We start from the raw sequence: 23,986 nt of genomic DNA, 5'->3' as shown, positions 1-23,986 counted from the left end.
AGGCCAGTGATTGGAGCTGTCCATCGGAGTGAGAAGGAGGTCAGCGTGCTGGGGAAGGTTGGGGTTGCCGGTGGGGGGGGAGGAATCAATGGGGGGGATTATGAGATCAGGGCAGTGGGAGAGTTGGGGAACAATAGGGCAGGCTGGGAGAGATGGAATCAAGGCTGGCCTGGGCATGCTCGGGGCGGGGGGGGGTGGGTGCCAGCGATCGGGTCATGGGGCAGGTGGAAGGGGCAGCGTTGCGGGGTCTCAGAGCTGGCCAGCAATTGGGAGGCTGGCAGTGCAGGGCTATTGCACATGCGCCAATCTGTTAGCCCCGAGATCGGCGCATGCGCAGTGGCTCACTCAGCGCTGTGCTGCCAGCCTTTTCAGCGGGAATAGGTCCTATCCACAGATTTTCGATGTGATTCACACTAGGACACTCTGCAGAGCAGTGCAGGAGATTCATTTTGAAAATTCTGCTTAAAAAAAACAGTGGGATTTACTCAAATTCGACATTTTTTGAGGGGCAAATTTCTCCCAACCTTTTTAAATGCATGGAGCAGTTCGAAAGAGGCGACAGATCTCATGAGCAGAGAACAGATTAAAGGAGAATTAAGAGGAATCTTATCAGGAGATATTAAAACCGTGACTTTTTGTGGATACAATCAGTGTAATTATAGCCAGTTCTCTGGAGGAAAGATGAAGAACAGACAATAGAGGAAGTTGTGTGCGATGGTTGCCTGTGCTGCGGGTGTGGCCTCACTGCGGAAACAAATACAAGAAGCAATTGGCACTGACAGCAATCTAAATGGAGATTGGTGAGGGAGCAGCAATCCAGGAAAAAAGAACCGGGAATTGTTGACATTTTACAATGAATTTATGAAGCAGCTTTTCTGAATCAGTGTTCCCAGAATTCCACATGACTGGGAGCGTGCAATGAGAAGTCCGTGAAGGTTGGGAAAGCTGGGATGGGGAAGGGGGAGGGGAGCTCCACTGATCTTAGCACCTCATTTAGTCCAAACTCTGTCCCCGCAGTACTAAGTCGTACCTTTTGGCTAAAGCCAGGCCGCAAGGGAACTATCTAAGGGAGAGAGAAGTTTGTAAGTTTATATTTATTAGTGTCACACGTAGGCTTACATTAACACTGCAATGAAGCTACTGTGAAAATCCTCTAGTTGTCACGTTCCTGCGCCTGTTCAGGTCAATGCACCTAACCAGCACTCTGGTGCCTGTTCGGGTACACTGAGGGAGAATTTAGCATGGCCAGTGCACCTAATCAGCACAGCTTTTGGAGTGTGAGAGGAAATGGTAACGCCCGGAGGAAACCCACACAGACATGAGGAGAACATACAAATTCCACACAGACGGTGACCCAAGCTGGGAATCGAATCCAGGTCCTTGGCGCTGTGAGGCAGCAATGTGAACAACTGTGCCACCGTGCCACCCCTGGTCCGATCTCTATTGAGTTAATGGTGTTCAGTCAAGGTGCCAAGTTTAAGTATCACTGACCTTTGGTTGTGGACTGGGGTGGGTTGCAAGATCCTCGTCAGTGCCCACACTCATTGCATGACCTCACAAGTGGCACAGTGGTTAGTACTGCTGTCTCAGTGCCAGGGACCTGGGTTCAATTCCCAGCTTGGGCCACTGTCTGTGTGGAGTTTGCACATTCTCCCAGTGTCTGTGTGGGTTTTCTCCAAGTGCTCCAGTTTCCTAAAGACATGCTGGTTAAGTGCATTGGCCATGCTACATTCTCCCTCAGTGTACCTCGGTTCGAGGGCGATTAAGGATATGTTGAGCCAGCCAGCGATGCCCACATCCCATGAATGAATTTGTTTTTAAATCTTGCACAGGTAGAACAGTCGCTGAATCAGGTAGTGGTGAGTTCCAGCGAAAGAGGGGACACAAAACAAAAGTACCAGTGAACCGTGAGCTTCAGAAATACCTCCAGAGTTTATTTCATGGTTCTGGGACAAGAGGAAAGTGGGCAATTTGGGGTTAGAAATCCAGGTGCACTTTCATATAGACAGATATAACCATTGATCACAGTGTTCCCAGCATGGTAGGCTGAACTAAGCTGCTCTCACCTAAGTAGTGAGAGCTTCATTAAATATTCTAATTTAATTAAATGTAGATGAACCTGCGGGGGCTGTATTATCTGTTCTGTTTACCTGCCTAGCGTTTAACTCACCCGATGGGCAGGGGAGGTGAAGGACCTGTTCATGAACCTTGGCCTGGGCCTGGGCCTGGCCAAGTTTGCCATAGAGAGGTCCAGGCAGCGGGCAGCACAGAGGGTGGTCCAACCTGCTCTGCTGCAGCTAGACTGGCAGTGCGGTATCTCTGGCACGGGAGCGTGCATTGTCCAAAGACACCATCAAAACCTTTCCGTGCTCGCTGGGCACCGCAGGGACTGGGATGTGTTATTAACTCCCTTAATCGCATTTTTATTTAATGTTTTAAGTTTCCTTTCTACTTTGTCTTTTGTTTTGGGCGGTTCCCTTCTTTTTAGGGCCTGCCTTTCTTGCCTTGGCCCTGAGTTTGTTTGATTTAGTTTATTGGGTTGGCACCAACAGAAAATGCCACTTTCTGGAAGGAAATTAGAGCCACTTGCAATTTGGTGCTGCTGATTGCTGCAGTTCAGTGCTGGAGTTGGAGCCGTGAGCTACAGTTCTGCTGCTGATACTGATCTTAATACACCCACCAACTAGTACTGAGTGCTGCTGAGGGAAGAGAGGAGCTGGGTCATAGAAACATAGAAGATGGGGCGACACGGTAGCACAATGGTTAGCACTGCTGCTTCACACCTCCAGGGACCTGGGTTCGATTCCCGGCTCCGGTCACTGTCTGTGTGGAGTTTGCACATTCTCCTCGTGTCTGCGTGGGTTTCCTCCGGGTGCTCCGGTTTCCTCCCAGTCCAAAGATGTGCGGGTTAGGTTGATTGGCCGTGCTAAAGTTGCCCCTTAGTGTCCTGGGATATGTAGGTTAGAGGGATTAGAGGCTAAAATGTGTAGGGATATGGGGGTAGGGCCTGGGTGGGATTATAGTCGGTGCAAACTCGATAGGCCGAAGGGCCTCTTTCTGCACTGTAGGGTTCTATGATTCTATGATAGGAATAGGAGGAGGCCATTTGGCCCTTCAAACCTGCTGCGCCATTCATCACGATCATAGCTGATTGTCCAACTCAATAGCCTAATCCTACTTTCACCCCATAACCTTTCATCTAATTCACCCCAAGTGTTATATCCAACCACCTCTTGAATACATTCAATATTTTGGCATCAACTACTTCCTCTGGTAATGAATTCCACAGGCTCACCACTCTTTGGGTGAAGAAATTTCTCCTCATCTCTGCCCTAAATAACCTAACCCATATCCTCAGACTGTGACGCCTGGTTCTGGACTCCCCCACTATCAGGAATATCCTCCCTGCATCTACTCTGTCAAGTCCTGTTAGAAATTTATAAATCTCTATGAAACCCTCCCTCATTCATCTGAACTCCAGCAAGAACAATCCTAACCTAGTCAGTCTCTCCTCATACATCAGTCCCGCCATCCCCGGAATCAGCCTGGTAAACCTTCACTGCATTCCCTTGAGAGCAAGAACATTCTCCTTCAGAAAAGGAAGGGTCAGGAAAGGCCTTGGGCCTAAGTCCGGAGGCTCGATAGCCTGAACACAAAGAACGATTTGGAATTGCTGTCACAACCAGCGAGCGCTCCCGCGGCGAGGGGAGAGGAGCCGGAGTACAAGAGGCCTCACGTGTGACTAAGGCGTGTTTTATAAGTAATGGAGCTCTTAAAGGACAAAGCAATTTTTAGCACGGGCTTTTAGTTTGAATATTTATGGAAAAATAATCACTTGTACGGAAACAATTGAGAGAAGTGTTTTTTGACACAATGTTTGCATGAAAAGCAAACTGGGTGGATAATGTTTACTAGTTCACGAGAAGGTTGACTGTAACTGAAGCACTTCAAGATATGACTCATTCGATGCTACCTCCTTAAGCTCCTGTAAGTCATAGTAGGCGAGGTACAGAAGGCTTCAAATGGAACTGGAACAACAAGATGTTTGTGTGGTTCTGTGTGGGAGTGACGGACAAGGAGGCTAGTTGTGAGAGCTTGGGTGGCACTCATGCTAAGCTTCAGTATTGTCTCACTTTATCCCACTCCATCTGCGGTATTACAGATCCACAATGGCTTCTTCAAAGAGGTCATTTCTCCTCCTGGGAGCAATGGCCTAGTAGTATTATTGCTAGACTATTGTGATGACTTCAGTCAGGCTGATGAGGTTGGCTTGCTAGAGTATGAACTACCTGGTGAGTGTTATTTGATGGTTAAATCAGGGGAGCCTCATGCTCCCTATTTAAAGCAGGTCTGTCAGACTCCCAGCCTGCATTCAGCAGGGAGCAACTAGAGAGCTGGCTGTGTACAGACGTATGGTGTAAATAAAGTAACTTGGTGATGGGACTTTCACCTCCATGGAGTTATTACAACTATTAATCCAAAAAGCCAGCTAGTGTTCTGGGGACCTGGTCTCGAATCCCACCACAACAAATGGTGGAATTTGAATTCAATAAAGAAAATCTAGAATTAATCTACTGATGACTATGAAACCATTGTCGATTGTCAGAAAAACCCATCTGGTTCACTAATGTCCCTTTAGGGAAGGAAATCTGCCGTCCTTACCTGGTCTGGCCTACATGTGACTCCAGGGCCACAGCAACGTGGTTGACTCTCAACTGCCCTCGGGCAACTAGGGATGGGCAATAAATGCTGGCCAACCAGTGGCACCTACATCCCATGTATGAGTAAAGCAAGTGTTTTTTAATCATTCATGGGACATGGGTATCGCTGACTAGCCAGCATTTATTGCCTTGTTGCCCGAGGGCAGCTGAGAGTCAACAACATTGTTTTGGATCTGGAGCCACATGTCGGCCAGACCAGGTAAGGACGGCAGATTTCCTTCTCGACAAGGCATTGGTGAACCAGATGGGTTTTTCCAACAACCAGCAATGGTTTCATGTTCATCATATTTTTATTGAATGCAAATTTCACCATCTGCCGTGGTGGGATTTGAACCCGGGTCCCCAGAACATTAGCGGAGTCTCTGGATTAATAGTCTATAGATAGTACCACTCGGCCGTCACCTCCCCAAATTACATTCACATAGAACCTTTCCCAAAGTGTATCACATTCAATAGTACGATCACTGTTGCAAAGTGGAGACGTGAGGCAGTTGATTTGCCCAAAGCAAGGTTCCAACGCTGAGGTGAATTCCCGGATTATTGGCTTTACTGATGTGGTTGAGGGCTGAATGTTGGCTCAGTCATTGGGAGAGTTTCACTGCAATTCAGGGACTAGTTTGACAGGATCATTTGCATCTACATGAGAGAGCAGACAGGGCGTCATTTTAACATCTCTGAAAGACAGCGGGCTGAATTTTATGTGCCCCCATCAAGCATGTTTCCCATAGGTGCGGTTGGACCTGGATGTTGAGGCTAGTTGGATTTCGAGGGGGTAGGGAATTAGGGGGGGGTGGGGGGTGGGGATTGGGGGGAGTCTGGTCAGGTGGCAAGTCCCACCAGACCAGGTCAGGTCAAGGGGGTGTGGGGAATCCTGTACGAGTTGGGGGTGGGGAGTACATGAACGGGGTGCTTAGTAGAGGTGGGGACGTCCCCTGGGGGTTCTGGAGTGGGGTGGGGGGGGAGGGGTTGGTGTCCCAGGCTGAAGTGCTCCTATTTCTTACTCTTTCAGAGTAACTATTAATGCAAACCTGGCAGAACAAAGAAATGAAGAGCAAAGAAAAGTACAGCCCAAGAACAGGCCCTTCGGCCCTCCAAGCCTCTGCTGTTCATGATGCCCTAACCACGCTTAAAAAAAGCCTTCTGCCCTTACTCACTCCGTATCTCTCTATCCCTCCTTATTCCAAAATTGAACAATTTTAAATTGCTTCCCCGGTTGGTTCCCAGTGCAGCGCAGTGACCCAGGGGGAGTTAGCACTTCTGGACTTGAGAACCTCTGAAAAGGATTCCCCAGCGCATCTTTCCCATGCAACCCCTAACCCTCCCCACAACCCTCCCAAAATCCACCACTGGGGATACAGCAAGTCACAGGCCAATATGCTTTCGGCAAATAAAAATGAGGAGGCTATTAAAGGTTTCAAACAAAAACAAACTAGGAAAGAAACACAAGCAAAATGGGGTTACAATCTAAAATTGTTGGACTCAGGAGGCTGTCAGGTGCCCAGATGAAGGTGGTTCTTTGCGCATGCGCTCAGGTTGATCAGAAGACCGCAGCAGGCCAAGGACAGAAAGGTTAGCGTAAGAGCAGGCTGGGAAATCTCCTGCTGGTGTTGGATGAAAATTGAAAGAGCTGTAAAATTCTGTTGGAACTTGTCATGGGCAGCACTCAGTGCAATGGGCAACATTTTGTAACCTATATCTTTGGGGTTTCTCCCCTAATAGTTTTAAGATGTACCGTCTTCCTTATCTTTTTCCATGATATGTGTGCATGTAAGCTCATCAGTCATCAGATCCCTACAGTACAGAAGGAGGCCATTCAACCCATTGAGTCTGTACCAACCACAATCCTACCCAGGCCCTATTCCCATAATCCTACACATTTACCCTACTAATCACCCTGACACCAGGGTCAATTTAGCAAGGCTAATCAACTTAATCTGCACATCTTTGGGTTGTGGAAGGAAACCAGAGCACCCGGAGGAAGCCCACACAGACACATAGGGAGAATATGCAGACTCAGCACAGTGACCTGAGGCTGGAATTGAACCCAGGTCCTTGACGCTGTGAGGCAGCAGTGCTAACCACTGTGCTGCCCATGGTCCAAGCCCTTTAAATTTTAGCTTCAGCCTTAAGGATTAAGCGGCATAAATGTTTTGCCTTTGGCCTGAATTGTTGGGTGACTAGTGCCAACTCAGTATGAGTCAGGAGTTTGGGATCTGTGAGTCAAACTGCCTAAAATCCAATGCGATCGTTTCAAACACTGAAAGTGGGATTTTACTTCATCATTCATCCTGAACCCGTAAAATCACGACCTTTCCAGGGCCCGGCCCTCACCCACTCCGATTCCCGTGGCAGGCGGCATAATCAGCCCTTCCACCTTGCTCTTCTTTCCCTTCGGAAACTGTGCCACTGTGCCGCCTTGGGACCTGGGTTCAATTCCCAGCAATGGTTAGCACTGCTGCCTCACAGCTCCGGGAACCTCGGTTCAATTCCCAGCAATGGTTAGCACTGCTGCCTCACAGCTCCGGGGACCTGGGTTTAATTCCTGGCTTGGGTCACTGTTTGGTGGACTTTACACATTCTCCCCATGTCTGTGTGGGTTTCCTCCGGGTGCTCCGGTTTCCTCCTACAATCCAAAGACATGTGGGTTAGGTGCATTGGCCATGCTAAATTGTCCCTATGTGTCCCGGGATGCATAGGTTAGAGGGATTAGTAGGGAAACAATGTGGAGTTGTGGGGATAGGGCCTGGATGGGATTGTAGTTGGTGCAGGCTTGATGGGCTGAATGGCCTCTTTCTGCACTGTTGGGATTCTATGGAGATGTGTTTGTTTTTGCTGGAAGGTATTTGTGTAATGAATGGTATGTACATTTGCAAAGAGGTAGCCTGGTATAATTAACTTATAGCATTTTCCTCATGTGAAGCACTGCTTTCCTGTGTACACCTTTTAAACACAGTAGAAGGATTCACTTGGGAAACAGATATACTGTCATGTGTGGGGTTTGATATTCTAACTTCTTCTTTCCGCTGCCATGTTTCACTGGGGAATGCAAGCTGCCTCAGGTGCTGTGTGATGTGATAAAAGGACTTTTTAATTTTCACTCACTCCTTGTTGAATGTGATATATTGTTGCTTGATACCAGGTGACAGATGGAGGAACTATCAAACAGAAAATATTCACATATGATGCCCTATTCTCTACAAATTACACTCACGTTGATGAATATCAGAAGAGGGAGGATTTGGTCTATCAGTCCACTGTGCGGTAAGTAGAGTCTTTATTTGTTCACAGTAGCTGGGACACTGTCCAATTTACACAAGGCATTTTGCAGTTAGCGGACTAGATGAGAAAACAGCACATTTTCTTTACAACGAGAAAGATTCTCATAAACTGGGAACCTCTGGTGGCCGAGTGGCCCTTTACCTCTAATCTTCACAGGCTGATTGCTCCTGGAATTTTCAAATCAGTTTGCTTCCCTTCTCCATCGTTCCACCCCCCCCGCCCCGCCCACTGCTTCGCCCCCACCCATCTCCCGCCCCGTTGCTTTTCAACGAGAAAAGAATAAATAAACGTGATTAGGAAGTAACGTTCTCTCGATGTCCTTAACAGTCCATCTACAACTCTATCTGTATCTTGCCACAGTCCCAGCTATTCCCATGTGGATTTTGCACGTTCTGCCCTGTGTCTGCGTGGGTTTCCTCCGGGTGCTCCAATTTCCTCCCACAGTCCAAAGATGTGTGGGTTAGGTTGATTGGCCATGCTAAATTGCCCCTTCGTGTCAAAGGCATTAGGAACATGGGGGCTACAGGAGTAGGGTCTGGGTGGGATTGTTGTTGATGCAGGCTTGTTGGGCTGAATGGCCTCCTTCTGCACAGTAGGGATTCTATGATTCCATGATCTTAGGACACTAAGGGACAATTTAGCATGGCCAATCCACCTAACCTGCCCATCTTTGGACACTAAGGGACAAATTAGTATGGCCGATCCACCTAACCTGCCCATATTTGGACTGTGGGAGGAAACCGGAGCACCCAGAGAAAACCCGTGCAGACGTGGGGAGAACGTGCAAACTCCACAACGTCGCCCGAGGCTGAAATTGGACCTAGGTCCCTGGCGCTGATTTGATTTGATTTGATTTATTATTGTCACATATTTTAGTATACAGTGAAAAGTATAGTTTCTTGCACACTATACAGACAACGCATGCTGTTCATAGAAAAGGAAAGGAGAAAGGGCAGAATGAAGAGTTACAGCCATAGCTAGGGTGTAGAGAAGGATCAACTAAGTGTGAGGTAGATCTATTCAAAAGTCTGATGGCAGCAGGGAAGAAGCTGATCTTGTGTCGGTTGGTACGTGACCTCAGATTATAGAATCTTTTTCCCGACGGAAGAAGGTGAAAGAGAGAATGTCCAGGGTGCATAGGGTCTTTATTAAGGCTGGCTGCTTTTCCGAGGCAGCAGGGAGTGTAGACAGAGTCAATGGATGGGAGGCTGGTTTGCGCGATGGACTGGGCTGCGTTCACGACCCTTTATAGGTCCGACAAATCGATTAAAGGTGCAGAACGCAATCAGAAAGGTTAATGGATATTGAGCCTTTAACTCAAATACGTTGAAGGGTGAAAAGTGAGGAAGTAATGTCTCAATTGTATATGGAGCCTTAATGAGAGGATATCAGATGTGTTGCTTTCAATCTCAAACCCTGTGCCTCAGGTAAGACACAGGGAAGTATCACCACGTTAATATCTGGACTTAAGTAGTTGCATAATGAGAATAGGTTGTAGCCCGTTGAATTTGAAGGTTGGGGATATTGTAATTCAGGGATTTAGAATGATAAAGGATCTGATAGAGCAGGAACTGAGAAAAGATTTGGTCTGACAGGAGAATCCAAAACAGAAGGTCAGTACTACTGGAAGTGAAATCCATAAGTACCTTTTCCCGCAAAGACATTTTAAAAAAATTAGTATTTGGACATGTCCTCACTTTCACACTTCAACCCATTTGAGACAAAGGCCTAATATCCATTAACCTTTCTGATTGCGTTCTGCACCTCCGATTGGTCTGTCGGAATAGTGGGTTACAACTACAAAGGGTCGTGAACGCAGCCCAGTCCATCGCGCAAACCAGCCTCCCACCCATTGAATCTGCCTACACTTCCCACTGCCTCGGAGAAGCAGCCAGCGTATCACTGACCATCATTTATTGCCCATCCCTAATTGTCCTTGGTGAGCAGCTTTCTTGAGCCGCTGCAGTCTGTGTGATGTAGGTACACCCACTGTGCTGTTAGGGTGGGAGTTCCAGGATTCTGACTCAGTGACAGTGAAGCAACGGCCAGTTTATTTCCAAATCAGGAAGGCGAGTGGCTTGGAGGGGAAAACATACAGGTTGGTGGTGTTTCCATGTGTCTGCTGCCCTTCAAGATGATAGTGATCATGGATTTGGAAGGTGCTGCCTAAGGATCTTTGTTCGATGTCAGACATTTGCAATGTTCACGCCTAAGATCAGTTGTGTTTTCGTTAGATGGATATGGCACAAAGTGGGGTTAAATTACAATGAGCCGTGCCTGATTGATTTGCTGAACCAGCTGAATGGGCCGAATGGCCTTGTTCCTTTGTCTCGATTGAATTCTATCTTTCTGGATAATACCAATCAGTTTCCTCGGTGATAGGGGGAAATCACACAGAACAGAAACACATCCAATCCTTGCGTTCAGCAGATTGCCTGTCAGTGTCCCTCACGGAGGATACTGGTTGGGAATTGTAACTCGTGACACATCACACAGCAGAGTAACTCGGTACTCTGAAGGGTATTTTGTTAAAGAGCCCTGGGAGTCGGTTTTATGACATAGCATTGACGGCACGGAGATTCGAGGCCCGATTTTAACTCTAGGGCTGGGATTACCCAGTTGTGCACGACCCAAGGTCAATGGACCTTCAGATGGTCCGCCAAATTTTCTATCCCACCCATCACGATTCCCATGGTAGGCAGCAGGATGGGAAAGTTCCACCCTAGGACTGAGTGCAAGTGAATGGGTTTTGTGTGTGTTTGTCTGAGGTGGCAGGAAATGTAGGTTGGGAGTTGGTCATGGAAGTCTGAATGCCCTTCCTTCCCCACCCAAGGGTTCATAGAATCCCTACAGTGCAAAAGGAGGCCATTCAGCCCATTGAGCCTGCACTGACAGCAATCCCACCGAGGTGCTATCCCCATAATCCCTCATATGTACCCCTCTAATCCCTCAAACCTACACATCCTGGGGCACTATGGGCCAGTTTAGTATGGCCAGTGCACCTAACCCACACATCTGTGAAAATCCCCTAAGTCACCACACTCCGGTGCCTGTTCAGGTACACTGAGGGAGAATTTAGCACAGTCAGTGCGCCAAATCTGCACGTCTTTCGGACTGTGGGAGGAAACCAGAGCATCCAGAGGAAACCCAGGCAGAAATGGGGAGAATGTGAAAAAACAGGGAGAAATGTGCAAACTCCATACAGACAGTAACCCAAGCTGGGAATTGAACTTGGTCCTTGGTGCTGTGAGGCAGCAGTGCTAACCACTGTGCCGCCCCCAAGGGCTCCCCATTCCCTGCCTCCAATTGTGTTCCTCATGACAAGTCTTTAAAGTTTTAAAGCCTATTTAGGAGTCACAAGTAAGGCTTACGTTAACACTGCAATGAAGTTACTGTGAAATTCCCCTAGTCGCCACACTCCAGCGCCTGTTCGGGTTAATGCATCTAACCGGCACGTCTTTCAGACAGTGGGAGGAAACTGGAGCACCCAGAGGAAAGCCACACGGGGAGAATGTGCAAACTCCACACAGACAGTGACCCAACCCGGGAATCGAACCCGGGTCCCTGGCACTGTGAGGCAGCAGTGCTAACCACTGTGCCACTCCCACATCAGTTCACTTTCATCCTGAGTAAGGTCAGAGGTTTTTGTCGCATCCTAGAAGGACTGCCCAAATTGGATTTGCAATCAAGATGACTCTGACCCTAACTATCCCACTGGGGCTTATGAACAAGTCTTGTACCTGTTGGGCTGCTCGCTTGTTGTGGAATCTACCACAGTAGCAACCAGATGGCACTTCAGCACGACTTCCATTGAAAGAATCAATCCTGTTGGAGATCAGAGATAAAGCACTGGACTATCAGGCCATCACGACAGCTGAAACAGAAATCAAATGCAAATCTGTCGCTATCTATTAAACGGTTCTTGCCTTGCAGCCTGACAAATCTGATTGTCGAAATCGTTTGATATTGGAGTGGTGATGAACTGATTAAATTTTCAGCAAAAAAATCCAATCTTTACTTTTGCAGAAAGATATCCTTAATAGGTTTCCCTGCTCTCTATCTCCTCGGTGTGATGGATTTTGATAATTTTCCAACAGTGCAGCTCGGCAAGTTTCAAAGCCAATCTGATTACGATGCCTTTCAATTGTAATTTCTAACAACCAAGGGAAAAAAAAGGCACAATAAAGGTCCAATTATGGTATGGATCAACAGCAATCAACAGCAAAAAATTACCAGGTCTTTGAAAGCTCTTTAAACGGTGCTGTTTTTGCAACATATTTAGGTGGCTAACTCAAAGAAGCCAAATTCTCTTTGGCAGCCTGTTCACTCGCAGAGATTCTCAGCTAAATGGAGCTTAACATTGTCTTGTATCAGTCGCTCCTTCATGTATGGCTGTTAGTTCTCATTTTCATTGCCCTTCGGGTAGCACAGTGGCACAGTGGTTAGCACTGCTGCCTAACAGTGCCAGAGACCCGGGTTCGATTCCCAGCTTGGTATCTGTGTGGAGTCCGGGTGCTCCCGTTAGAAAGAAAGTTTATGTATTATTGTCACAAGCAGGATTACGTTAACACTGCGATGAAGTTACTGTGAAAATCCCCTAGTCGCCACTGTCCAGCGCCTGTTTGGGTACACTAAGAGAGAATTTAGCATGGCCAATGCACCCAACCAGCACATCTTTTGGACTGTGAGAGGAAACCAGAGCATCTGGAGGAAACCCACACAGACATGGGGAGAATGTGCAGACTCCCCACAGACAGTGAACCTGGATCCTTGGCACTGGGAGGCAGCAGTGCTAACCACCATGCCACCCGCAGTCTCCCACTCACACCTTCCTCCCACAGTCCGAAAGATATGCCGGTTAGGTACATTGGCCGTGCTAAATTCTCCCTGAGTTTACCCGAACGGGCACCAGCTGGAGTGTGGTGACTAGGGGATTTTCACAGTAACTTCACTGCGGTGTTAATGTAAGCCTGCTTGTGACATGAATAAATAAACTTTAAACTTTCATCAGTGCTGTTCTGCCAATGTCGTTCTGAACTTACACTCTTCCCTCGTGAATCACAGATATTCCAGTCCGCACACTTTCCACCTTCCCTGCGAATCAAGGTCCATTGCACCTTCTTTTCTGAGGGAGGTTTTACCTCCTTCATGCCTCCCTTCCTCCAGCAGTCCACAGGTTCAGTCTGTCTTATCATTAGCATCTGCTCTTTTTTCATTCATTCGTGGGACGTGGGCATCTTTGGCTGGTCCCATCCCTAATTTCCCTTCAACTGCATGGCTTGCTGGGACATTTCAGAGGGCATTCAGGATCCAACCACATTGCTATGGTTCTGGAGTAACATGTAGGCCAGACCGGGTGAGGATGGCAGATTTCCCGCTGCAGCACTGTTCTGGAGAAGGGTCATTGAGACCCGAAATGTTGGGGGCAATTCTGCCAAAAGAAACTAAGTGCCCAATGGGTGGGAAAACAGGAGATTTTCCTGCCCACTTTTTGGGCGTGCTTAGCTGAACAAACCTCCTGCACTCCATGTTCCACAGAGCGCCTCAGGGGGGTCCATGACAGTAAGTGGAGGGGGGAGGGGTCTCATCCCAATGGAGAAGCCGGATTCAGTGTGCTGAGTGGGCCACTGCGCATGCGCCGATCTGTCAGTGCCGAGATCAGCACATGCGCACCCCTCACTACCCCCTTTCCGCGCCCCATTGCTGGCCTCCCGATTGTTTACCAGAAGCAGCTCCCCTGCCCCCGATCTCCTGCAAGGGGGGGGGGACCTCAATGGTCTCTGCCCCCACCAGCGGAGCCTAGAGACAAGTGGGGATTAAAGCTCGATGGAGACCAAGCTTTGATCCCTGCTGGTGGGAACCTCTCTCAGTGGGGGAGGGGGGACAGACACTAGCAAACCTGGAGAATAATGTCCCAGGCTCACTAATTGACATTTCCATATTATAATCAGCCTCGCACTAATTACTGGCATGGGGCCAATTACATCAAAAAATATAAATAGAATCCCTACAAAGCAGAAGGAGGCTATTCAGCCCATCAAGCCGGCATCAACAACAGTCCCACCCAGATGCTATCCCCATAACGCCGGATATTTACCCTACTAATCCTCCTAACCTACACGTCTTGAGGCACTAAGGGGCAAATTAGCATGACCAATCCACATAACCTGCAAATCTTTGGATTGTGAGAGGAAACTGGAGCACTCAGAGAAAACCCACTCAGACACTAGGAGAATGTACACAGATAGTGACCCAAAGCTGGAATTGAACCTGGGTCCCTGGTGCTAATCATTGTGCCACCGTGCCATCCTAACAGGGTCTGGGACACTGGAGATTGCCCGGGAGCTAGTCATGAGTCCCAGAACAGGGGGCTGTTCTCTCCTGGCTGGCTGTAATATTTGAGTAGCACTGTGGGCCAAGAGAATCACCCCCCCCCGCCACCCCGTTAACTCTGTTTTTCTCTCTCTATAGATTCTATCAGACTTGCCGAGTTTATCCAGCATTTCCTGTCTTTATATCAGATTTCCAGCATCTGCAGTATTTTATTCCAGTTTAATTCTGGTAAATTGAGGAGATGGTTTCTCGTCACTCGATCTCCTCATTATCTGAGATTAAACTGCACTAAGAGCAATGCAAAGTCGGAAATATTATTGCAAGCATACATTTTAGAATTTAATTTTGAGCCTTTTTTTATTGCTGGCAATAAGCCAATTGTCCCATTGTCTGCTCCCAGTGAAATGTAATCTGCAGACATTTGCTTTCCTTGAGCAAAAAGTAACCAGAACCATCATCCTAGGTTGGGCTGTTCACTCTCATTCTGTTTTAGCAAGTATCATTGTACCAACTCTTATTATTGGTGGTCCACTTTGGTGTCAGTGATTATGGTTGCTGGAGGTTCACATTATTTAATAAGTTGTCTTGTTGTTTCAATTCCAACCTCAGTCCTTTCTTCAAATATAATATTCTGCCCACAATCACCCTTTATGCTTTTGCCTTTTCAGAATTTGTTTCCTAATTTAGCCATACTTTTTAAGACTTCTTGAGCCCAATTTGCAGAAGGTTCAATAAAGTGGTATCCTACACATACCAAGTTCTTTTCACCCACCACCTCTGTATAAATCAGAGAATCCTTCAGTGCAGAAGGAGGCCATTCAGCCCATCAAGCCTGCACTGACTGCAATCCCACCCAGGCCCTATCCCGATAACCACATGCATTTACTCTGCTATTCTCCCTGAGGCTAGGTTGCAATTTAGCATGGCCAATCAACTTAACCTACACATCTTTGGACTGTGGGAGGAAACTGGAGCTTCCAGAGGAAACCCACGCAGACACGGGGAGAAGGTGCAAACTCCACACGGGCAGTGATCCAAGCCAGGAATCAAACCCAGGTCCCTGGAACTGTGAGGCAGCAGCGCTAACCACTGTGCCACTGTACTGCCCATAAAGGACGTTTTGTGGGAATGTCTCAAACTTGGGGTCAGAAAGTCTGGGTTTGAGCCCCACAACAGGACATATTGGCCATTGAGGGGACATTTGAGATGTGCTTCAATAGATTAATGATTAGCCAGGAAACTAATCCTTCTGTCACTTCCTGTACAGAAGGATTAGCTTAAAAAAAACAAGGTCACCCCTCTTTTTATTCATTCGTGGGACCATGGGAGTCGTTGGCTGGTCAGCATTTATTGCCCATCCCTAGTTGTCCAAGGGACGTTGAGAGTCAACCACGTTACTGTGGCTTTGGAGTCACATGTAGGCCAGACCAAGTAAGGACAGCAGATTTCCTTCCCTGAAGGGTATTAGTGAATTAGATGGGTTTTTCTGACAATGGTTTCACGGTCATCGTAGATTCTTAATTCTGGAGATTTTTTTACTGAATTCAAATTCCACCATCTGCCGTGGCGAGATTCGAACCAGGGTCCCCAGAACATGAGCTGGATTGCTGGATTAATAGTCTAGTGATAATGCCAGTAGGCCATTCCCTCCCCCCATCACCTCCACCCATGTTTGCTGCCCTACGTGGGCTCCCAGTTAGGCAACACCTCATCTTTAAAGTTCTCATTCTTATGGCAGGGGTAAGGGGAGAGTAGAAAATCCCACTCATCATCTCTTATAGCGCAAGCTTGTTCTTTGCAGTTCCAGCCTAGCCTTGCCAAAGCATCAGTCACCGTGGGGAATGCCCTCACTGAGTTCCTGGTCGTCATACACGCTGGGATGGGACAGAGTGACTGGCACTCTTTTTCTCTTCCCTTACTGTCCGTAATCAGTGTGCTTTTGAAAAGGAAGGAGTCTGGGCTTCTTAGCCCCTGAATGTGTGGACAATTCGAATGGCCAGCAGCACACACACATCTCCTGAAGAAAAGTACAGCTAAAGAGTGTAGCACACTCGCTGTTAGAAATAGTCATTTGTGGTATCGGCCTATCTGGAAAAATGCATGTGTTGCTGGCGTTGCAAAGGTGTTTTCACTCCTGAAGGATAATCTAGATAGATTGAGTAGCTGGAGTCATAGATTAGAATTGTTGCAAGATTCCCTCCAAGTGCTGCAATTTCAGCGGGTCATAAAGTTAATTACTTGTCACCTCATTACCAGGAGGTCAGCGTCTCTACTGGTGGACTTGAAAAGGATCAGGAATAGAGACCTTAAGATGTTGCAGTCTCTAATCGCTAAGAAAGCAGATATCTCTGCTCTTTGTGCTGTTACTAATCTGCCATTGTTGTCCTGTCATCTGCAGACAGCACTTAACGCCTCATTATAAAACATGGCTGTCTTCACAACTCCCTTCCAAACATGGTGTTGGGCTTCAGTTAATTAGCCACAATGTGGGTCATTGTATGCAGACATTCATCCTGGAGTTCTGAGGCAACCACTGCCTTAGTTCCTGAAAAAGACCCACACAAGTCAGGAAATCTCTTCTGGGGGATCTCAGGATATGGATATTGACACTTCTTAACTTGAAAGCTGCCCCTTTCGTCCTTCCCGGAGTTCAAATGCACAGATCAAGTCAGAGGGCTCATGGCGGCCATCTTTTTTAGCATTTTGATGTCCATTTTCTAAAAGAAAAACTGGTTCCAAAAGATTCCAAACTGATAAGACCATAACAGTATAAGATATAGGAACAGAATTAAGCCATTCAGCCCATCGAGTTTGCTCTGACGTTCAATCATGGCTGATATGTTTCTCAACGATGTGGGTATGCCGGCGTTGGACTGGCGTAAACACAGTAAAAAGTCTGACAACACCAGGTTTTAGTCCAACCTATTTATTTGATAATATACTCGCAAGCTTTCGGGTTAGCCCCTTCGTCAGGCGAATGGAGAGTTCTGGCCTCAGACAGAGCATATAAAGCACAGACAGTTTAGAGATTACTGATTAAAATGCGAATCCTTACACCTAACCTGCTGTTCAAGACCTGAAGTGGCTGATAATGTGAGTGGAAGGAGCACTGATCACAGTTTAAAGAGATGTGTATTGTCTCCAGACAGTACAGTAAGTGAGGTTTTGCAAACCCAGGCAAGTCACGGGGGTTACAGATAGTGCCACATGAACCCAAGATCCCTGTTGAGACCGTCCTCATGTGTGCGGAACTTGGCTATCAGTCTCTGCTCAGCGACTCTGCGCTGTCGTGTGTCGTGAAGGCCGCCTTGGAGAATGCTTACCCGAAGGTCAGAGGCTGAATGCCCGTGACCACTGAAGTGTTCGCCAACAGGAAGGGAACAGTCTTGCCTGGTGACTGTCGAGCGATGTTCATTCATCCGTTGTCGTAGCGTCTGCATGGTCTCCCCAATGTACCATGCTTCGGGACATCCACCAGGTACATGGTAAATACTCTTGCAACTCGGCCAACATTGTCTACCTGATACGTTGCAAGAAAGGATGTCCCGAAGCATGGTACATTGGGGAGACCATGCAGACGCTACGACAACGGATGAATGAACATCGCTCGACAATCACCAGGCAAGACTGTTCCCTTCCTGTTGGCGAACACTTCAGTGGTCACGGGCATTCAGCCTCTGACCTTCGGGTAAGCATTCTCCAAGGCGGCCTTCACGACACACGACAGCGCAGAGTCGCTGAGCAGAGACTGATAGCCAAGTTCCGCACACATGAGGACGGTCTCAACAGGGATCTTGGGTTCATGTCGCACTATCTGTAACCCCCGTGACTTGCCTGGGTTTGCAAAACCTCACTTACTGTACTGTCTGGAGACAATACACATCTCTTTAAACTGTGATCAGTGCTCCTTCCACTCACATTATCAGCCACTTCAGGTCTTGAACAGCAGGTTAGGTGTAAGGATTTGCATTCTAATCAGTAATCTCTAAACTGTCTGTGCTTTATATGCTCTGTCTGAGGCCAGAACTCTCCATTCACCTGATGAAGGGGCTAACCCGAAAGCTTGCGAGTATATTATCAAATAAATAGGTTGGACTAAAACCTGGTGTTGTCAGACTTTTTACTATGTTTCTCAACACCAGGTTAAAGTACAACAGATTTATTTGGTAGCAAAAGCCACTAGCTTTTGGAGCAGTGCCCCTTCATCAGGTGGGTGGGAGTTCTGTTCACAAACAGGGCATATAAAAACACCAACTCAGTTTACAAAATAATGATTGGAATGTGAATCTTTACGGGTAATCAAGTCTTAAAGGTACAGACAATCTGAGTGGATTGTCTGTACCTTTAAGACTTGATTACCTGTAAAGATTCGCATTCCAATCATTATTTTGTAAATTGAGTTTGTGTCTTTATGCCCTGTTTGTGAACAGAACTCCCACTCATCTGACGAAGGGGAAGTGCTCCAAAAGCTAGTGGCTTTTGCTACCAAATAAACCTGTTGGACTTTAACCTGGTGTTGTGAGACTTCTTACTGTGTTTACCCCAGTCCAACACCGGCATCTCCACATCAAGTTTCTCAACCCCATTCTCCCACCTTTTCCCAGTAACCTCTGATTCCCCTATCAGTTGAGAATCTATCTATCTCTGCCTTAAATCCACTCATTGACTTGGTCTCCACATTCCACAGATTCACCGCCCTCTGGTTGAAGAAATTCCTCCCCATCTCGGTTCTAAAGGGTCGTCCCTTTACTCTGAGGCTGTGCCCTCGGATCCCAGTCTCTCCGACTAATGGAAACATCTTCCACATGCCCTTTCTATCCAGGCCTTTCACTATTCTGTAAGTTTCAATGAGATCCCCCCTCATCCTTCTAAACTCCATCGAGTACAGACCCAGAGAGCTCAGATGCTCCTCATTACAGTTCACAATTCATACATTATGGAGAGGACGCACCTCTGATGCCCTGTTACTTTCTACTTGCAATAGTGGGCAGGCCAGTACAACTGTGCTCAGGGACCAGCTAATGTAGGAAGCCGCTTACTTTCTCTCTTGTACGCCCATGAGACCAAGAAATGAACTTAATTGCAGGATATGAGATCATTCTGCTTGGTTCCACACTCTCCAAATTATAATATTCTCCTGGGTTAGAAATGCTACACTGTCCTCATTTGAACATAACACATCAGACAACTGGGTATAAAACTCGGTAACGAGAAAGATAAGTAACCAGAGAGTCGATGCAAGCCTAACATTACAAAGGAGGTAAATCCCCAACCCATCCCCGTCACCATTGGGTTGAATACCAATGGGCTAAACGACTTCTATTCAGCATTGTTACAAATGCCAAAATTCCTTCCAATTCACGTCATCCTTGCTTCGAAAAGGATGTTTTCGCGCTGGATCCCACTGAGTGCACGAACATATCCCAATTGTAACTCCTGATGCTAAACAGGCTAAATACAGATAATCTAGCGTGAAATTTAATTCCAGTTTCTGCAGAGCACTTTATAATTCTAATCACTTCTGAGTAAAAGATTCTTTGTTTAAAACGTTCTGGTGATTTGGAATCGATGATATCACTGAATGAGTTTACAAATTGTCTCTCTCAGGCCACAATTTTAGGAATACAGATCCAAGCAGAACAATTCTGGGGAAATTATTTATGCATCGATCATAGCTGGAGTAGCTGAAGTGCTCCTCTCAGACAATTGCTGTGCATTAGTCAACAGAAAGCTAACTGAGATTGGTGCAGTGGATTTATGTAGCATTGACTTGTTGAAGTGCCAGTGCCCATTTCTGAATGATTATGCTCCTGTGAAGTGCCGTGAGACATATTTTGATGTTATAATTGTGAGCTGTTGTTTTTTTTCTCCTGGGTGTTACAAAATAAAGACATAAACTTGCTATTGACGTAAATCAGGGATGGCCATCTTGTTAGGGTCAATGTCTTTCTGGGTTTCTCCCCTGTGTCTGCGTGGATTTCCTCCGGGTGCTCTGATTTCCTCCCACAGTCTGAAAGGCGCACTGGTTAGGTGCACTGGCCGTGCTAAATTCTCCCTCAGTGTACCCAAACAGGTGCCGGAATGTGGCGACTTGGGGATTTTCACAGTAACTTCACTGCAGTGTTAATGAAGGCTACATGTGACAACAATAAATAAACTTTTAAACTCTTCCTTTGCTGTCATCCTCCTTTCCCCCCCTCCCCTGTAACCATGAGCTCCCCCCCCAACGCCCGCAACTCCCAGCCCGCTTCCCCCACCTCCACCCCACACCTGTGGCGTGAGACCCTCAGTGATCCTGGCCCTCCGGTGGATGATTTACTGGCAGCAGCCGCTGCCTCCCAGTGGCACTGCCGAGCAATGCACAGCCACTGGCTTCTGCAGGCCAGCTTACTGCCCCCTGGAGCCCTGAAGCTGGAACATCAGGCTCCCCACTCGGGATACAATCAGGGCGGGTGTGGGAAGTTTGCGGGATCACCTCCGTCACCCCCCACCTGATTAAATGTCACCTTTATCACTAAACCCATCTTAGGGGAGGGCATTAAACGCCATTCATGGCTTTGCGGCGCCCTTCTTTTTAGCCTGAAGTCCAATAAATTGGTGAGCCAGGACTTTGCAGTCCAAAAAAAAGCACTCAAAGAACAAAGAAAATTATAGCACAGGAACAGGCCCTTCAGCCCAACAAGCCTGCACTGACCACACAGCCCGACTGAACTAAAACCCCCTACTCCCCTGGGGATCATATCCCTCTACTCCCATCTTATTCTTATATTTGTCAAGACGTCCTTTAAAACTCACTATCTCATCTGTTTCCACTACTTCACCCGGCAGCGAGTTCCAGGCACCCATTACCCTCTGTGTACAAATCTTGCCTCGTACATCTCCTTTAAACCTTGCCCCTTGCACCTTAAACCCATGTCCCCTAGTAATTGACTCTTCCACTCAAGCTGGACACAAACTTCTGACTATCTGTCCATGCCCCTCATAATTTTGTTCACTTCTATCAGGTTGCCCCTCAACCTCTGTCATTCCAGTGAGAAAAAGATAAGTTTCTCCAACCTAGCTAATGCCGGGCAACATCTGGGTAAGTCTTTTCTGTACCCTCTCCAAAGCCTCCACACTTTCTGGTAATGTGGCAAGCAGAATTGAACATTATATTCAAAGTGCGGCCTAACTAAGGTTCTATAAAGCTGAAACATGACTTGCCAATTTTTGATGAAGGCAAGCGTGCCGTATCCTTTCTTGACTACCCTCTCCACCTACATTGCCACTTTCAGTGACCTGTGCACCTCTACACCCAGGCCCCTCTGCCTATCAATAATCTTAAGGATTCTGCCATTTACTGTATAAAACTCGTGCTGATATTCTCAGTTAAATAATAATTTGGCACCAACTAAAATGCTTTAATATATTTAAGGCATTGTTTGCATTTAGAAACTAGCCATACATATTTTCCACGTTCTAACATGTACCAATATTCCAGTCACCTAGGCAACCTGCCCTTCCTCATGCACTCTTCAGGATTGAGAAAGACCTTGCATTTATATTGCATCCCTCAGGACATTCCAAAGCACTGCACACACAAATAATTGCTTTTAAAGTGTAGCGGCCTCTGCTATGAGGACAAACACTGCAGTTATATGGAGTAAAAACAGCAATGAAACAAATGGCAAATCCATCTGATTGTAACACTGCTGGTGGAGAGAGAGAAAGGCTAGTCAGGACTCTCGAAGAATTCCCTTCTCTATCTTTTTCGATTTATTCATGGTATGTGAGTGTTGATAGCTAGGCCAGCATGGGGCAGCACGGTGGCACAGTGGTTAGCACTGCTGCCTCGCAACGCCAGAGACCCAGGTTCAATTCCTGGGTTGGACTTGCCAAATAAACATGATGGCCGCAAGAGCGAATCTGTGGCTAGGAATACTGCGGCGAGTAACTCACCTCCTGACTCCCCAAAGCCTGTCCACCACCTACAATGCACAAGTGGAACAGCATGGTGGTAAAATGGTTAGCACTGCTACCTCACAGCGCCCAGGATCCAAGTTCAATTCCCGGCTCGGGTCACTGTCTGTTTGGAGTCTGCACGTTCTCCCTGTGTCTGCATGGGTTTCCTCCGGGTGCTCTGATTTCCTCCCACAGTCTAAAAGAAGTGCTGGTCAGATGCATTGGCCATGCCAAATTCTCCCTCAGTGTACCCAAACAAGTGCTGGAGTGTGGTGACGAGGGAATTTTCACCGTAACTCCATTGCAGTGTAATGTAAGCCTAATTGTGAACTAATAAATAAATAAACCTTTTCTTGGAAAAAACTATATCACCCATCCTTAATTGCCTTTGAGAACCTGATGTGTGAGCCACCTTCTTGCAACATTGCAGTCCGAGTGGTGTAGGTATAAGAACATAAGAACATAAGAAATAGGAGCAGGAGTAGGCCATCTAGCCCCTCGAGCCTGCCCCGCCATTCAATAAGATCATGGCTGATCTGAAGTGGATCAGTTCCACTTTCCCGCTTTCTCCCCATAACCCTTAATTCCCCTGTCTATCAGAAACCTATCTACCCGTGACTTAAATATATTTAGCGAGGTAGCTTCCACCACTTCAAGGGCAGAGAATTCCAGAGATTCATCACCCTTTGAGTGAAGAAGTTCCTCCTTAACTCCATTCTAAACTGTTCCCCCCCCCTTATCTTGAGGCTGTGCCCTCTATTCCTGCTAACCTTTCTAAGCGGGAAGAATCTCTGTACCTCTACCCTATCCATCCCCTTCATTATCTTATACGTCTCTGTAAGATCCCCCCTCATCCTTCTAAACTCCAACAAGTACAGACCCAGTCCATTCAGTCTCTCTTCATAGGCTAACCCCCTCATCTCCGGTATCAGCCTAGTGAAACTCCTCTGCACTCCCTCCAAGGCCAATATATCCTTCTGCAAGTGCGACGACTAAAACTGCACACAGTACTCCAGCTGCGGCCTCACCAGTACCCTGTACAGTTGCAGCAAGACCTCCCTACTTTTATATTCTATCCCCCTCACTATGAAGGCCAACATTCCATTCGCCTTCTTGCAGACTGGGTTTTTGCGACTCGTGCACAAGGACCCCCAGGTCCCTCTGCACCGTAGCATGCTGCAGCTTTTCGCCTTTTAAATAATAACCCCTCCTACTATTATTTCTACCAGAGTGGATAACCTTGCATTTGCTAACAATGCTGTTAGAGGTGGAGTCCCAGCAACAGTGAAGGAACGACAATATACTTCCAACTCCGAATTGGAGAGGAACTTCCAGGTGGTGGAGTTGCCATGTGTCTATTTCCAGGTCAGGACAATGAGTGACTTGGGGGGGAACTGGCAGTTGCTGGTGTTCCCACACATCTGCTGCCCTTGTCCTACAAGTTGGTACTGACTGCGCGTATGGAAGTTGCTGTTAGAGGAGCTTTGGTGAGTTCCTGCAGTGCATCTTGTGGCTGGCACACACACTGTGCATCAATGATGGAGGGAGTGAATGTTTGTGGATGGGATGCCAATCAAATGGGCTGTTTTGTCCTGGATGATGCCAAGCCTCTTGAGCATTGCTGGAGCTGCACCCATCCAGGCAAGTGGAGTGTATTCTATCACGTCTGTGCCTGGAAGATGCAGCGCCAGCTTTGGGGAGTCAGGAGGTGA

General features: G+C 47.3%; 1 protein-coding gene across 1 annotated transcript in view; it reads left to right on the top strand.

The window, feature by feature from the left end:
* Nucleotides 1-23,986, top strand: part of LOC145360085 (immunoglobulin superfamily member 21-like) — a 299,512-nt gene that overhangs the window by 105,361 nt on the left and 170,165 nt on the right. The window contains exon 3 of the mRNA XM_080215033.1: nt 7,861-7,982. Coding sequence (XP_080071159.1) covers nt 7,861-7,982 — 122 coding nt within the window. The remainder of the gene's footprint in view (nt 1-7,860; nt 7,983-23,986) is intronic.

Source organism: Carcharhinus amblyrhynchos, chromosome 30 (assembly GCF_965287045.1).
Source record: "Carcharhinus amblyrhynchos chromosome 30, sCarAmb.v2.hapA, whole genome shotgun sequence".
Lineage (NCBI taxonomy): Eukaryota > Metazoa > Chordata > Chondrichthyes > Carcharhiniformes > Carcharhinidae > Carcharhinus > Carcharhinus amblyrhynchos.
The sequence above is the reverse complement of the archived record's forward strand: the minus strand, read 5'-3'. Positions and strand labels throughout refer to the sequence as shown.